The 16,790-nt window shown below is 40.0% G+C and overlaps 2 protein-coding genes and 1 long non-coding RNA gene across 4 annotated transcripts; 2 read left to right on the top strand and 1 right to left on the bottom strand.

Annotated features, from left to right (window-relative positions):
• Positions 1-349: 349 nt before the first annotated feature.
• On the top strand, positions 350-4,042 carry LOC147818950 (uncharacterized). Its single transcript, XR_015437448.1, has 3 exons — positions 350-590; positions 3,717-3,783; positions 3,935-4,042. It is a non-coding gene; the product is annotated as an uncharacterized LOC147818950 (long non-coding RNA).
• A 312-nt stretch (positions 4,043-4,354) lies between these two features.
• ccn3 (cellular communication network factor 3) lies at positions 4,355-8,470 on the top strand. Its single transcript, XM_023409266.2, has 5 exons — positions 4,355-4,632; positions 5,192-5,420; positions 5,575-5,829; positions 6,385-6,614; positions 6,829-8,470. The coding sequence occupies exons 1-5, from the start codon at positions 4,576-4,578 to the stop codon at positions 7,120-7,122; spliced, it is 1,065 nt and encodes a 354-aa protein (XP_023265034.1). The 5' UTR covers positions 4,355-4,575; the 3' UTR covers positions 7,123-8,470.
• A 3,102-nt stretch (positions 8,471-11,572) lies between these two features.
• LOC111657191 (E3 ubiquitin-protein ligase TRIM39-like) lies at positions 11,573-14,241 on the bottom strand. 2 transcript variants are annotated; one of them, XM_023409275.2, is made up of 2 exons: positions 14,092-14,241; positions 11,573-13,995 (listed from the first exon to the last, which is right to left on the bottom strand). In XM_023409275.2, the coding sequence occupies exon 2, from the start codon at positions 13,986-13,988 to the stop codon at positions 12,192-12,194; it is 1,797 nt and encodes a 598-aa protein (XP_023265043.1). In that variant the 5' UTR covers positions 13,989-13,995; positions 14,092-14,241; the 3' UTR covers positions 11,573-12,191. The 2 variants fall into 2 exon arrangements, with proteins under 2 accessions (XP_023265043.1, XP_023265044.1); XM_023409276.2 differs by having other exon boundaries at positions 14,087-14,192.
• Between the last annotated feature and the right edge of the window lie 2,549 nt (positions 14,242-16,790).

Raw genomic sequence — 16,790 nt, forward strand, 5'->3', positions numbered from 1 at the left:
AGAATATTGACCACAAACTGAAAATACAAAGACAACTTCAATATCTGCAACAGAATATAATAAAATGTAAGTTCCTAGATGTGGACAGAACAACACGACATAAGGAAAGTCTCAAAGAAGATGTTGAATCCTTGACCTGCTGCGCCACACAGACTGTTGACCACAAATGTTACTGTATAATTTGTTGTAAAATGTTGCTGGACTGTCCATGTAAACTCTGAGCAAATCATTTTGAGCTCTCAGAGGCGGCATCGACTGTGTGGCCTGACCACTTGGCAAAAGGCTTGAAGCCATAGAGCAGAGTCCGATGCCAACAGCCGGCAGGCTGACAGACTAACTGTTAGTTGAAGGCTTTCACTGTGTGATCTGTCTTTGTTTTGAGACGACTGTGTCAAACCTCAATTTAAAGTGGCACTGAAACATTTCCTGCCACTGGAAGATGAGGTGCGTTTTCAGGCTAAGCAAAAGATGAGTGAGATAATAACACGTGTGAAATCTCAACAAGCACTGGTGCTACCACAGACCCCCTCTGGACAAAAAAAGACTGACAAGCAGGGGCACACAAAGAAACGTGCAGTCAACCTACCTATGTGAGTTTTTTCTCTCTTTAAGATACCAACTACCTCACTTGCGCTCATTACTTCATCTCCATCTCTGTCCCTCTGTCTGTCTTCTTCCACATGCTCCTCTCTCTCCTCTCTAAAGTAGAGTGGAAATATTTCACAGATACTGTGAATGTGCGTATGTAGACTTCCCACCTCGTTCCAGGGAGATATCACACTTTGCCATACTGTGCCAAGCTGTCAAACAGCAAATAAGCCTATGCTGTTATGTTTTCCAGGATGTATTTGTATTTTCAGCCTATTGCAAATGTTCATAATTTAATCATTACTATCGTTCAGATCACCACAGGGTACTAAATATAAAGATCCAAGTATTTTTGGGGAAAAAATGCAGAGCATACCTATATCAGGTATAAAACCAAATTCATATGTTATTGTGAGTACAGCAGCTGTGAAAAATATGTCTGGTAGCATCTCCTGGTTTGTCTCACTCTTCAGACACAGAATTTGCTGGAAAAAGACCAAGGTAGAAGCAGTAAAGGAGCAGAAATCCGCACAGAGTCTGCAAACACAGCCATCCTGTGAAGTTTGACATTCTTCAACTTCCACTTGCAAACTGTTTGAACAACACTGAATCAAGATTTTGGCAGAGCTATCTACCTCCTGCTGGAATAACAGGTCATTTAGAAAGCTGTCCTTAGCCTCACTTTTCTTTCTCTTATTCACTATGTGGATGAGAGGCTATAAAGCTAGATGTGTTGGGTCAGGCAGTACAGACCAAGAATTCCTCAAGGTGTTTGAAGGTGAGATATTTCATTAATAAAGGAAGAAAAATGTTATCCAAAACAGCTGGCCTGATTTCTAGGTCGCATATTTTCGATATCTGACTTTGTAGACAAGCAAACTGCTATAGCAACAGACAAGAGATACCGCCATAAATATAACTGATGCAGTGAGTGTAACCAAATGGTACCTTTCAAGTATTAAGAAAAATAAATGATGAACATTGAACTCAGACTTTACGTCAACTTGTAACTACCTACTCCTTTAAAGGCATTCCCCCTATAAGCCAAATTTTCTTTCATCAAATATCAGTTCAAATTCAAGTTATTGCTCTGGATTTCTTCTTCTTAGAGGAACTACACCTGGTGTCTTTATTTATTTTGGCTAATCTGACCTCCTCTCAGGCCTGAGTGGGCATGTCCACACAAGCAGCTGCTCTAATCAGCCTGAATATCTGGGTCTTGAAAAATCGTATCTAAACAATACGACAAAATAAATGTGACCACAGACCTCAAATACCTTGAAACATAATTAACTATAAATGCTACAAAAACCTACAAAACTATAAAACTCAAATGAGCTGCATTTGAATAGCAAAGGAGACACAACAACTTGCAAAGATATGCACACCACTAAATCACTGACAAATCATAATAAAAAAGATAATACCTATCAGTAAGCCATCTCTATCCAACCTGGAGTACAGTACATATTTAGCCAAGCAATGAGCCCATGGAGCTAAACAAACTTGTTGTTGTTGCACTGCTTATTAAACCAGCAATAAACATTAGCAAAGTAGCAAAGAAAGCTGTCTTACCTTGGACCAGGTGTGTTGTCTGCGGCCTTTTGATAGAGCAATCCGCCATGACACAAACTCCAGAACAATAGACAAACGTGGTCAGTCTGATAAGGACCTGGATCATCTTGGTGTAGACCAAACATCCGAACTTGAAGGGAGGCTCTTGCAGATGAATTAGCGACTGGTCACATCACTAACAGGCTAACATTATGCTAGCAGTTAGCATTTAGCTTCACGCTGTATCAGCGTAAAAGGACACAGCCTTGGTCGGTGTGTTTGTCTTCCAGCTTATCCGCACAGTCTTGTTGTTGTTGTTGTTTTCATTAGCTTTGTGTTTGACAATAAATGTCTCAGTCGCTCACTTTACCAACTTGGGTTTGGTTAGTAGCCACATTCCTGCTTCAGTTAGCCCGCCAGCTGAAATCTCTGTAGCCTGAGTGAGTGAGGGAGGTCGGCGCCCTGTGGGCGACCAAAGTGAAGAGTTAATGTAACTGGAACTCAAAATTACAACCATTGCATGTACATTTGTATTATTTTATTATTTATTTTTAGCACCTTTCTGATATCATACGATTATTCTGATCATTCTAATTTCTTATTTGTGGAAAGTTTTGATAATTAGAGGAGTTGCTACATCATCTTTTCCAAACTACCAGTGGAGGGCGCAAAAGTGGGACAGGAACCAACTGTACACATACTGCTGTGTTCCCACCTGTAGAGAAAAAACAAACACTAGTGAGTTTTAGCATCCGTATTTTTGTTTGTTTGTTTTTATAACTCAAACAGTGTCACATGTCAATGTCAGCTTTGCTTTCTTGTAAAAACATTTAATGGCACAATCCTACAGTAAATCCTACTTTCACAAAGGTTTTATCTTTTTTTGTCGTTGCTGTTGAATCTTATTTAGAGAAGTTATGATTGAACTTTGTGGAGTAGTAGTAGTTTGCAGTGATGTTGAGTATTGCGTGAAACTGAGCGGCGTTTCTTATATTTAGCCTGTCCTTATTGATATACAGTATATGGATTTGACAAAATATTAGAAACACAACTCGGTATAACACAATACAATTCAACAGTGCTGTAACTGTAGCTGCCTCTCTCAAGACTGATGTATTAGACTGCGTCAGTTTTGCAATAAACTAATAACTGAGTGTATAATGTAAATATCATAGGTTGATGTCCAACCTGAAACATGGATACACTCACATACATGCAAAACATATGTCCCTCACTTCTTAGTTGCTCTGGATAAAAGCGTCTGCCAAATGAGTAAATGAAAATGTTAATATTCCTCTTGTTTTCATCTTACACCCAAACTCAGCTCAGACACAGCTTCTTATATACTCACTTAGCCTTTTCCATGACCAAATGATTTCTAATATAATCAATTCTTTTCAACTCTATAAAAGAGGGATGTTGTTTTTTGTTTGGTTTTTAGAATTAATTTCTTATACAGGGGTGTGTTATCAGTTGTCCAAAAATTCAGAACTCAGGCTGAGAGTTGAATTTTTGATATACAAGTAGCAGGTATCCATTCTTTGATGTCTGTCCATATTTGTCACTTTTGATAGGGTCTGAGGGAATGTATGAGGGAGTCATGAAAGCCGGTCTTACTCGAAGGACTGGAAAGAAACTCAGGTATGCATCAGCTTCCCCTCAAAATCCATCCACATGCCTCTGCTCAGAAGAAACCATAACATATCTCTGACCAGATATGTCAACCACAGTGCCACCCCCCACCGATCAAAGCTACTGATGAACCAAAGTTTCCACTGTGTTGCTATTTTAGGAAGCAGAAACGATTCTACAGGGAATAAGAGGGTTTTCCATTGTGACCTCCCAGGTGGGGTTTGGGGAGAGAGGTCAAAGAGTCACCACCCAGTGTCAGTGGGAAAAAAGTAAGGAGCCCAGGTCCCATGTAATAGCATGAAGATCACAGACTGCTAACTATACTTGTGTGAGGAAGAAAATGAGCTAATTACTTAGTGTTTAACAAATGTCCAAGTATACAATTTACAGTGATTAATTATAAAATGGATACAATGTATGTATCATATGTGTATAAAAACAAGAGTAATGTTAGCCGAATGTTAAATTGTCTGAAACCTCTCTCAGTGTGTTTGTGGTATTCTCTTTGACAGGATCTCACAATAAAATGTGACTCTCGTCTTCCTCCAACACTCTGGGCGATCTCTCCAACATTCCTTCTTGTTTGTCGTCATGGTGCCAGCAGGAAAGCCCCGCTATATAAGGCCCACCTCTCCGGAGTCCTGAGCCAGAACGACAAAGAGAGTACAACCTTCTGCAAGCTACGCCGTAGCCAGAGAGGAGGGAACATTCAACCCTGAACCAAAGGACTCAATTCAGCTCCTGCAAGGACAACTCAAGACTTTCTTGACTGCAGATATTTTTGATTCTGCTCTACTTAACATGAAGATGTTCAGCCTTTCAGAGAGAGCTCTATTTGTCTTTGTGTTTACAGCACAGGTAGGCATTACAACTTTAACCGAGTATCCTTGTGTGACTTTCATTCAGATAGCATTTTATAGTGTAGCAACGGGTTTAAAATAACGCCAATATTTTATTTTTCAAAACAAAAATCCTTTCACTGTTGAAGACTTTAGATTATCTTTCAGCAAATCATTTGAAGATTGGAAGACACAAAGACAATGTTTCTTTGATGATGACCGTCTTTAATAAAGCTTTAAAGAGTATCCTAATTTAATTCCATTAATGGAAAACAAAGTTTTAGCCTCTTTTTTCCCACATTAAACATCAATTTTGTTGAGCAAGTAACTGTTCAATGACATTTTACTGAAGCTATTGTTTGCTACTCTGCTAATTCCACCCTATTTCACAAGTTATGTAATATTACACTACCTTACAAAATGTTTACCAGCCTATTCTGTGATTTGTATTTTTTTGGATGTAACATTTAATGCCAATTGTCAATAATCATTAATTGATCATATTAATTGGTCTAAAGAGGATGAGATTCACCAACATGTGCAGTAAAACACCAAAACTGATTTTCTCTCCCACCCAGGTGTTTACAGCAGTCTGGTCCCAGGCGTGTCTGAGGAGATGCCAGTGCCCTAAGGAGCCCCCCATGTGTCTCCCTGGGGTGCCCCTGATCCTGGACGACTGTGCCTGCTGCCTGGTGTGTGCCCGTCAGAAAGGACAAGTCTGCTCTGAAATGAACCCCTGTGACACGCGTAAAGGGCTGCAGTGCGACTACACGGCTGACGTCCACAAGAGGACTGGTATCTGTGCAGGTGAGTGGGCTGTTGTGGGTGATATCATTTACAGATGTATACAGGATGTCCACTATATGGTAAATGCTTTATAAGTACACAAGTGGGTCCTGACATGAGTAATTTTTGAAAACTAAAACATAACTGTTCTGCCATGTTTCTCTGTTTCCTCCAGCTCATGAGGGAGATGTGTGTGTTTTGGGTGGTACTGTCTATCAGAACGGCCAGACCTTCTTCCCCAGCTGTAAGTACCAGTGTATGTGTCGTGACGGACAGATCGCCTGCTTGCCGCGCTGCAACGTTGATGTGATGCTGCCTGGACCAGACTGCCCCATGCCACGCAGGGTCCAGTTACCTGGAGAGTGCTGTGAGACGTGGGTGTGTGAGCCCCAAGCTGAGGCCAGTGCACTGGGCGGCTTTGCCATGGCAGGTGAGTAGACTGGAAGTTGGTTGAGATGAAATGAGATGGACCATATGAGCAGACCATGTAGACAGATACGCACATACAATTGCCTATTCCTCTTTGATGTTAATGTCACTCCAGTGTGAGGCATAAAGTTAAAAGGTAATGTACATTTCTTTGACCTGTTCAGGGTGAGGAAACAGGACCCAAGGAAGGAAGGAAAGAGGATAATAGAATAATGGATGAGGAAAGAAGAGGAAACACAGAGGAAAGAGACAGTGTTGTCACCTCAGTCTGGAATGTGAAACAGTAATGTAATACACCACTCTGCAGTTAGTTGAGTCCAAACGAAAACTCAGAATATGCTTTTAAACTTTTGTTTATAGAGCATCAAGAGACGGACACTGCAGTGTATGAGTGTGTTAATTTTCACTGACTATTATATTATTATTATGATAATCTTGGATTTGTTGTTGGTCATTTTCAAGTTTTCAGCTAAACAGCTCTGTCTACTTATCTGAATCATGTGAGTTATGATGATTTTTTTCTCCACTCTAACCCATATTCCTTCTGTGTGTTTAGCCTATCGTCAGGAGGAGACGGTGAGCTTTGACAGTTGGGACCCCAGCCTGAACTGCATTGAGCAGACCACAGAGTGGGGGGCCTGCTCTCGAACCTGTGGCATGGGGCTGTCCACCAGAGTGACCAATAAGAACCGTCGGTGTGAGATGGTGAAGCAGAGCCGTCTGTGTATGATCAGACCCTGTGACAACCTGCAGGATCAGACGCAGCTGACACAGCTTGCACCAAAGGTACTTTTTGGGAAGTTCTTTGGAACAACACGGTTGCTGTATTCTTTATGTATGAGCTCTGCCTTTGCTTTTTTTTTTTTTTATATATATAAGCTAATGTAGTTTTTGTTCAGTACCAGGTGGAGTTTGTTGAAACAAAGATCACACTTAATGTAATTCTTTTCTTCAGAGATATACACATTCAGTCAGTAAATAGCACTTTCTCTCCCTGCAGAGAGGCAGTAAGTGCCAGAGGATGGTGAGGAGCGACAAAGCCGTCCACCTCTCCTATAAAAACTGCACCAGTGTCCAGGCCTACAAACCTCGCTACTGTGGCACCTGCACAGACGGCCGCTGCTGTACCCCCCACAGAACCAAGACCACCCTGGTGGAGTTCCAATGTGCCAATGGTAAAACCTCCAGGAGGCCGGTCATGGTGATCCTGACCTGCGCCTGCCACAGCAACTGCCCCCGAGACAACGCTGTGTGGCAGCCGTCAGAGCTGGGATACAGCGGCATGAGGTCATAGGTCAGAGAGTCACCATAAGAAAATTATGAGGTTATAATAAACAGTAAATCCAGATTGTAGTTGATGAGTATGTGTGTAAATCCAGGGATTCCTTGAGTTGGGTTGAAGGACAGGAGCATCCTCTTCTCCACAAACATGAGTTGCATTGACTCTAAATTTTAGTTTAAGACAAGACGACAACATGATATATACAGTATGATAGTCCTAAAACTGGGGAGATTGTGGGGATTTAGTTGAAATAATCTCTCTTCAAGAGGGACTTAATCGTGTATCATCCTGTGGACAAATTAGTGTCATCTTCACTATTGCTAAGTAAAGCACTTAAACCTTTGACAAATTGATTCTCTCCGCTTCTGGAGATGAAGTAGAGTATACTACCAGTCATTCACAACAGACTATGGTTGGACACTGGTTTGTAGTTGCTCTTATGTACTTGGAGGAGATTGTGGGGGTTTAGTTAAAAAAAGTCTCTATTCAAGAGGTGAAATAGTATGAAGGTGCACAGTCACAGGGTCGTGCAGAGACGCAGCCGTGTCATGGCTGGATCACAACCTACTGGTTTGATTTGCACTAGGACTGACCAGTCAGGCAGACTTTGGAAGAAATCTTTGGCAATATAATGTAGCCAACAGCTTCAAGTACTATTTATCCTCTAAATTCATCATTTGCTGAGCTGTGACACTTGTGAAACCTTAATCTAGAAAAACACTTAACAATAATAATAATAAAAATAATAAATAAATAATGATAATAATAATAATAATAATACTCTAATCCCATTATCTTTGAATGGATAAAACAGCAGCAAGAGGGCAGAAGGAATTAGAGGATTATAAAGTGAGATGTTACCTTCCACTGCCGTGGAAGTTTTCCAACTATGGGACACATTTTTGAAATAACTGGACTGTGTACTTTGACCTCGTCCGAACCAAGGACTCAAACTATGAAAGAGAGGTCACTGTGGTGCCTTAGTGTCATTTCTAACATCTACCTAACATCACCCTCCCCCTGCTGCAAAATACATAATGTCTATGTTCCCATCAATAAATGCAAATGTATTTTGTTGTTTGTTTGTTTGTTTGTTTTTGTTCTAGAAAGGATATTATTACTCTGTCTGTTAAAGGTAGTGCACATAAACAACAGCTATTTTTATAGTGACAAAAGTTTTGTAAATACTTGCTGTATAGCTTGTTTGACTGAGTGTGTATCAAATACACAGTGGTAACAATGTAAACATTAATTGTATATATTGGTATGTGTTTTTTTTCACACTGCTTGCTTCTGTATCTGTTGGAATAATACTGCAAAACTCAACATTTGAAAATAAATGTGTATTTTTTTCTACCAAGGTTCGAATCTCTTTATTGTCATAATAAAATATTTTTCATTTATGGTAATGGTGGGAAAGGGTTACCAAGAAGTGCATATATCATGTTACAGTGCAGGAGCAGTTCAATGGGCTGATAAAAGGGGGTGATGATTTGTATGTAAATGAGTTGAAGCTTCAGGCTCAGTCTATTGCACGAAGTGAATCAAGAAGGAATTACCTCTTAGATTTTAGACTGAAGATATTAGAGACAAGTAGGAAAACATAGAGGATAGAGCCCAAAAGGTGCAGCTGAGATTTCCTTCTAAGCAAATGAAGAGAAAATGACATAGCCTTAATGACAAGTGACTTTTGTTTGATTTGTGGCTGATCATACATCACACTGCTATGTTAAAAATGCAGTTTTCATGGATGTGCTATGTAGGTTTTAGGTCAGTCGAATGTATGGCAAGTATTACCTAACACTAACAACATGGCTGCTCTACATTTATCAGCACTGTCATCTTTCTCAAAATTTGTCAAGCCAATATCTTTGGTTTTAGTATGTTATTTTGAAAACTACTATCATATCATCTATCATTTCCCTCCTAAGATAATATTAGATATATAATCCCTTTCACTTGAAATGGACACACATCTTGAGTGTTTTCACACATCTGCATTTGGGGTAAACCTCTTCCTGTGGTTTCCATTTCAACAGTCCAGGATGTTCATGTCATCAAATGGGACCCAGGAGCTATCAAACCCCCCAGGCCTCACTGACAGAGGGTGGTGACATTTGACCTCTCTCAGTGAACCCCACCTGGAGGGTCACAGTGGAAAACCGTCTTATCCCCAGTAGAGTTGCTCCTTCTTCCTAAAATAGCTCTTGGTGGAAACTTTAGCTCATCAGTAGCTTGAATCAGCGGGGGACTGATACTGTGGTCGTCACATCTGGTCAGCTATAGTCTCTGCCCAGCACAGGTGTGTGGTCATGTTACATGATGGTTATGTTTGTGGACCTAGGTTTTGAAGCTTGTTCTCGTGTTGCACTCACTGTAGATATGTTAAGATTACAGAGTCAGTTATGCGATGAAAACATGAGAAAGACAGATGCTAGTGGCATGGCTTCAGGCCATGCTGGGTTGTCTGTTGGTTGGTCCAACACTTTGGTCCAGACTGAAATATCTGAACAATGGATGGAATGCAATGAAATTTTTTTTTTTACAGACATCAAACAATATATCTGCTAAACACCAGCATGTTAGCACTGTCATTGTAAGCATGCAAACATTAGCATTCAGTTTAAAAAAAAAACTTTGTGGTGCTAGTTTTGCTGTTGACATCTGTCTTGTTAAATGTTACCTGTAATTGTGTTTGGATTTCTCTCTAAACATGGGCATCTCATTAAATCCTTAAAATGCAAATGTTCCCAAAATACCAGGGTCAGCTTCATACTGTAGTAAGATTCATTTTGGATAGTTTAATGCATTGCTCCTTTAAGCACTTCTCTGATTTTGGAACAGCATCACAGAGCCTCAATCGAACAGGCCTTATGATTATTTTAAAAATGTGTGTGTGTGTGTGTGTGTGTGTGTGTGTGTGTGTGTGTGTGTGTGTGTGTGTGTGTGTGTGTGAGATGTGAGTTGTTTTATTTTCCTCAACTGGTTAGCTGACAATCTCGCATTTTCCAAATGAATGACAGACTGAGTGCTGGACTGAAAAATGAAATGATCTGACCAGCTGAGCAACCACGAAGCTGCAGCTCAAACTTCACAGCTTACATGTTTTTAGGCCATCCATGTTTTCTTTGACGCCTCCCTGTCTGAATTATTGGCTGCTGCGTTTGAGACAGAATACTGTGCAGACCAGACCTGGCTGGTTTCCGGAGACATTTTATAACTCTTAGTTCATCTGTTGAATTACTGTGAAGGAATGTTAAACCTGGTTTTTAGGCATGAGTGGGATGACAGATGTGTTCAGCTGCTGGTACCGGTCAGTAAAACAAAACAAAAATAACCAGGTTTGCCAGTTAAACCACAGAGGGAACAAGATGATATTGGAATTGAAATTAATTGAAAGTGATTTTGTTCAATGTGCAATGTTTTTTCATCCTCACGACGCAGAGCAAAGTACCAACAGGTTACACAAACAGATTTTAAGCTTTATCATATTCCATGTTCAAACAATTGTCTTTCTTTCATGTAAAGATTGTGACCAGCTGGCATGTTGATCAGGTATTTAGCCTGTTAGCAGTAATTAGCAACAGAAACTACAACTGAGGCTGATGGGAATGTTTTCACAGGTATTTTGTCAGAAACAAAAACTGAAAGTGTTGATGTGATGATGCTTAATGAAAAGTCAGGGGATCATTTAAATGCTTACAGTTGATCCCAACGGGGACAAGAATGCAATGAGTGTTTGTAACGAAGTACATGCCAACTGATCCAAGATGTTCTTCTCTAATACTTTAAACTGTTTAAAGTCTGATATATATAGCAATATATGCAGCAATATCTACGTTAAACATATAGACATGTGTTGCATAATGCAGTTTCACTGTTAAGTTTAAATTTGTGTTTAACAAACTTTTGATTTTAGTCTCAGTCTGAGGCGAGTAATTAATTCACAAGCTTTAATGACAATGACAATAAAAGAGAAAAAAAAAACAACTAAAATACTATTGAGCATCTGTGCCTTTAACTCAAACACTAAAAGCCAGAAATTCATCTCTGAATCAAGTCAGCTAGTGCAATATTGTCAGCAAAGTCTCTGCTCTTAAAGGGTTAACTTCAAAAGAATAATATCTGTGTCTCAAAGTTCAAATGTGGTCGCTCAGTGGCTCAAATAAAATGTTTCTTGTCTAAACTAACATGTTTTTATCTCTATCTGAATCGACTGGGAAGTGAGTGCTGCTGTTTGTATGAAAGGTGAGTAGATTGCTCCCTCTAGTGGTGTATTTGAATAGAGCCTCTGTCGCCATTTTCACAACAGTGATCTTCAACCTGTGACATGAAACTAGAATCCCACCAAGCACTTTAGGGAGAATAAACATACTGATACCAGCTCAGCAGGCTGAGGGACAGTAGATCCTCTAAATGTTTACAGTGGTCGAATCATTTCAGAAATGACACTACGATCATGTTTCATTGAGAAGCAAAACTTTATGTAAATTCATTTTGCGTATCAAACAGAAAATTCAAGAGCAAATGACAAAGCAAGCATGCAAAGTCATAATAACAACTTCCAAAACATGTATTGTGATTTATAGACTTGGTGTATATGATATATTGCCATTTTGTTACACATAATTAAGCAGCAGACAGAGTTTGTAACTGGAAGGGGTCACTGGTTTAAACCCTCTCTGTCTCTATAAGTACATCCACCACTGCATAAAGCTTTTTAAGATGTTGTAAAACACCTTTTTAGTTGAACTCTTTTTTTTTTTTAAAAGACTTTTGTCAAATGAGCATGATTAGTATAATTACAAAAATACACTCTAAATGTATGGAAAAAAACATGTAACATTGTATACAACAAATACCAAAAATAATTTACTGAGGAAGTAAGTAATTATTTCCAGTAAACTGAGCTAAGTCTGCAGGTCGTCTGCGGGTCTGTATACTAGTATGCATGGTGTTGTTTTTCTAAAATATCCAAGAACTGACCTTAATCATAATCAGATTTTATTGGATTTAGATTTAATCAAAATCTGTTTCAACTCTAGACCTTGTAAAAAAAAAAAAAAAGAAGATGTATTTTTTTACATCCACATCAAAACCAGAGCAATGAGAGTAATAATCAGGCCTACAGACTCTGAAAATTTTTCCCACGTGGTTGAGTCTTTGGCAGGTGAGAGGACCAGGGGGGCACAGTTTATACCATCCTCAGGGGGGCCGGGGCTAAAGAATGGGAAGATTTTCTCATTGAATATGCAGCCAGTGAAAGAGTAGATCACAGATGCAGTATTCACGTCATAGAAGGAGACCAGCCTCTTCTCATAATCTACAAACACCCCGATCCTCTCAGGTTTCTTTCTCAAGGAGAGGTTGACAATAGTGTTATTTAAAGCCGTGCATTTGGTGTTGTTCCTCAATCTAATGATCCAGACTCCATTCCTGGGGTTTGGTGTGGGTGCCTTCTTTCCACGCGTTGACTCTCTGACTACTCCTAAATCCCAGCCAGTCTTCCTTGTGGCCTCAACCTCAAAGTAGAATCTCCCTTCAGAAAAGCCCTTTTTTCCCAGGACGTAGGCATATCTGTTAAATTTGTGTGGGACTTCATCTGCAAACCACCAAAGGTGAGAAGTGCGCACTTGTTTTAAATCCTCTGAAAACAGGAGCAGATCGTTTGCAGTGCATGGGTCAAAGGTCATGTCCACTGCATACTGCTGCCGGATTGCGTCCAACTTGACACCTTTAGGTAGAGTCTCTAGATCTGTGACTGTTAGTGCAGCTTTCTTCACTGTGTCAGTTTCTTCAGCAAGGATTTTACCACAGCATGCCCTGAATTCTTGAGTAGCGCGCTCTGTCTCTTTGGTGAGCGTCACATCCAGCTTCACCATAGCTCTCTTCAGGTCCTCCACACAGTGCTGACCACTGATACCGATGTCAGACCAGTTCTTGGTGTGTGGAAAGGAGGAGGAGGAGGACAGGAAGCTCTTGATGAACTGAAGGTGGTCTTCAGTGCGTGAGATCTGCTCCAGCTTAGTGTCGCTCCTCTGGAGCTCATTGATTTCCCTCTCCAGCTCTTTGACCAGCACCTCAGCCTGTCTTTCTGCTGCTTGCTGTCTCTCTTCAATCACACTCATCAGCCCAGCCATGCTGCTTTGAACCGAGGCTACCAAAGTACTGAAGACCTGAACAGTATTTGCTAGTGCTTCATCTTTGTCATTCCTCTTGGTGTCCACTACTTCTTTTATCTCCTGAACCTTCTTTTGCCGCTCTTGTATCATCACCTGTACTTCCACCTTTTTCTGCTCCAGCTGAGCCTTCTTCTTTTCATACTCCTCCTTTAATGGAACTGTATCATGAGTGCTATGTTCTGTACACAGGACACAAACCCGAGTCAGGTCATTCCTGCAGAAGAGCTCTAAAATCCAATTATGTTTCTTGCAAATCTTGTTCTCCAGGTTCTGCACAGGATCAGTCAGTTTGTGTCTATTTAAGGCAGCAACTCTCTGATGAGGCTCCAGGTGTGTTTCACAATAAGAGGCCAAACAAACCAAACATGTTTTGTAGGCTTTGAACTTGATGCCAAGGCAGAAGTCACATGGCACCTCCCCTGGTTTAACAGGGACATTAGTTGTAGATATGACACAATGCTTCTTGAAATTCTGCACAACCTCCCTGAATCCTGTGTTGACACAAAGTTTGAGCCCTTTGTTGAACTTCTTGTTGCACAGTGGACAGTGACACTGGTTTTTGCCTTCCCAGTGTTTGGTGATACATGTCTTGCAGAAGTTGTGTCCACATGGAATAGAAACAGGCTCGTTGAAAACATCTAGGCAGACGGAGCACAGGAACTGATCTTCAGACAGGAAACTACTGGCTGAGTCCATTTTCTATCTAGAGGAGAGAACCAATCAATTCAATATACATAAAATCTACAAATATCCTACAACATCATAGTATTGTTGGGTAAATCCAGGAGTCGCACCTCACCTTTGTTGATGCTCAGCTCTGCTGCCTCTCTTCAGACACAAATGGACAAACTGAACTGCGTTTAACAGTTGTTATGTTTTGTGCAGAACCACAAAGTTTCATTTCTCTGTAAATGACGCAACGGTGCTCCTCCTCTCTTTGATACTCCTCCCAGCTGCTCTTCCTACATGACATTAACCCCTTAACACTTGACCCTAATCATACAAATATGATATGTAGTAGGATTTTGAGCAATAATAAAGCTAATAAAGAATCCTTAATTACTTCTTGCTGTTGCCATTTAAGTCTCTTTTGTGTCATAGTGTAATTACAAATCCACTCAACTAAAAGAACACTGCATCATGCATTTGTGCCTCGAACTCAAACACTAAAAGCAAAGGAAATTCATCTCTGAATCAAGTCAGCTAGTGTGATAGAGTCTGTAAAGTCTCCGCTCTGACAGGGTTAACTTCAAAGGAATGATATCTCATTGTTTGTCCCAGTGGGCGGTAAATGACAGTCAGAACTTGTACCCGAGCAGTCACTATGACAGCATGTCTTACATGTTTTTAATGAACCTCAGATTATATATTAAAGCAGTTGAAAACTGATTAGACAGAAAAAGGCAAGACAATGAATATATGTTATTCTAGTGAGTAGTGGATCTGACCGTTTGTGTTCACAGTATAGTTTAAGGCAGAAGTTTACATACACCTTAGCCAAATACATTTAAACTCAGTTTTGCACAATTTGTGACATTTAATCCTACTAAACATTACTGTGTTAGGTCAGTTAAGATCACTACTTCATTTTAAGAACATGGAATGTCAGAATAATAGTAGACAGAATGATTTCAGCTGTTTTTTTCTTCCATCAGAAGTTCATATACACTTCGTTAGTATTTGGTAGCATTGTCTTTAAATTGTTTAATTTGGGTCAAACGGCTCTGGTAGCCTTCCACAAGCCTCTTACAAAAGGTTTCTGGAATTTTTTCCCAGTCCTCCTGAGAGAACTGGTGGAACTGAGTCAGAGTAGTAGACCTCCTTGCACACATTCATTTTTTCAGTTCTGCCCACAAATTTTCAAATGGATTGAAGTCAGGGCTTTGTGACGGCCACTTCAATAACTTGATTTTGTTGTCCTTAAGCCTTTTTGCTACATCTTTGGAAGTATGCTTGGGGTCATTGTCCATTTGGAAGACCCATTTGCAACCAAATTTTAACCTCCTGGCTGAGATGTTAGTTCAATATATGCATGCATTTTTCCTTCCTCATAATACCATCTATTTTGTGACGTGGCCCAGTCCCTCCTGTTACAAAGCACCCCCACAAAATGATGCTGTCACCCGTGTTTCTCGGTTGGGATAGTGTTCTTCGGCTTGCAGGCCTAACCCTTTTTCCTACAAACATACAATGGTCATAATGGACAAACAGTTTAGTTTTTGTTTCATCAGACTACAGACTTGCCAAATCTATAGTTTGAAATCATCAAATCTGTGGAGTGGTTGAAAAAAAAAAAGAAGAGTTTTAATGACTTCAACATACATGTATGTAAACTTCTGACTTCAACTGTACATCAAGCATATGTTTGTTTGCTCTGACCACAGTGTTACTAACACAGTACAGACAAAAACTGAAGACAGACAATTTCCAGAGAAAATTAAAAAATGGACTCAATCTCCTTCCTAAGTGACTTATTATGCTGACACCGTTATGCAATCTAAGCATGTCAGGCTGGTCCCAAACAACAAGCCCTGGGTTACTACAGGTAAGTACGCATAAATTAAAAGAAAGTGGCACTTTTGTGTGGTGACCGATAGAGGGTAAGTGATTTAGAGAAAAGTTCACCACTGGAAAAGTAAGGGAGGCATGGCAAGGGCTCAACACCATGATGGGCAGAGACCGGAGTCCAGCTCTAGTCAAATGCCTTGATGTTGGAAAGGAATTAAAAAGGGCAGGTGGTGGAGCAGGTGGATGTCTTCAGATACCTGGGCCTTAAAGTGGACAGTACAAATCAGAGGTTTTAATGTTAGAAGAGACATTTGAACATCTGTCCACAGGTCGCTCATTGAGTCATTCATCACTTTCAAGTCCATATCCTGATAGAAAGAAAAGCAAAAAAAAAAAAAAAAAAAAAAAAAAAAAAAAAAAAAAAAAACCCTTTCTTGCACCATGCAACTTTCAGTAACCACACAAGTAAGATAACAGGCACCACCCAGTTCTCACTATCAGAACTGTACACCCAGGCAGTTAGACGTAAAAAACAGCCCTCATTACACAGGAACCCCAACACGTCCTCCATAACTTATTCCAGCTCCTCCCATCAGGCTGTTCACATTTACTCATTTGTCAGATGCTTTTACCCAAAGCGACTTACAAGTGAGGAACACTAAAGCCTCAGTGCAGTAGGAGACCTTGGTTTAATACTAAACACAACAGCTATTCAATAAGTGCACAGAGATGAGGTAAAGGGCTACAACAAATATATTAAAAATATTACAGCCAAACTATTCTCAACTCTATATTTTTCCTCCAATGCTGTGTTTTTATTCTGTGTACCTGTGTGAGCCACATCAAATCATTCCCATCACCTTGCGACAGAAAGTTTCTTATTTTTGACTGATCCATTGAAGCTAAAGCTCCTCTCTTGTATATAAAAAGGCTGTAATCTTCTACAACTTTCAAATTTACATTCAAAAACAAGAAGCTTTAAGTGACTAT

This window comes from Seriola lalandi, unplaced genomic scaffold, assembly GCF_002814215.2.
Source record: "Seriola lalandi dorsalis isolate HSWRI2012SDOR001 ecotype SW California unplaced genomic scaffold, Sedor1 jcf7180002054387, whole genome shotgun sequence".
NCBI lineage: Eukaryota > Metazoa > Chordata > Actinopteri > Carangiformes > Carangidae > Seriola > Seriola lalandi.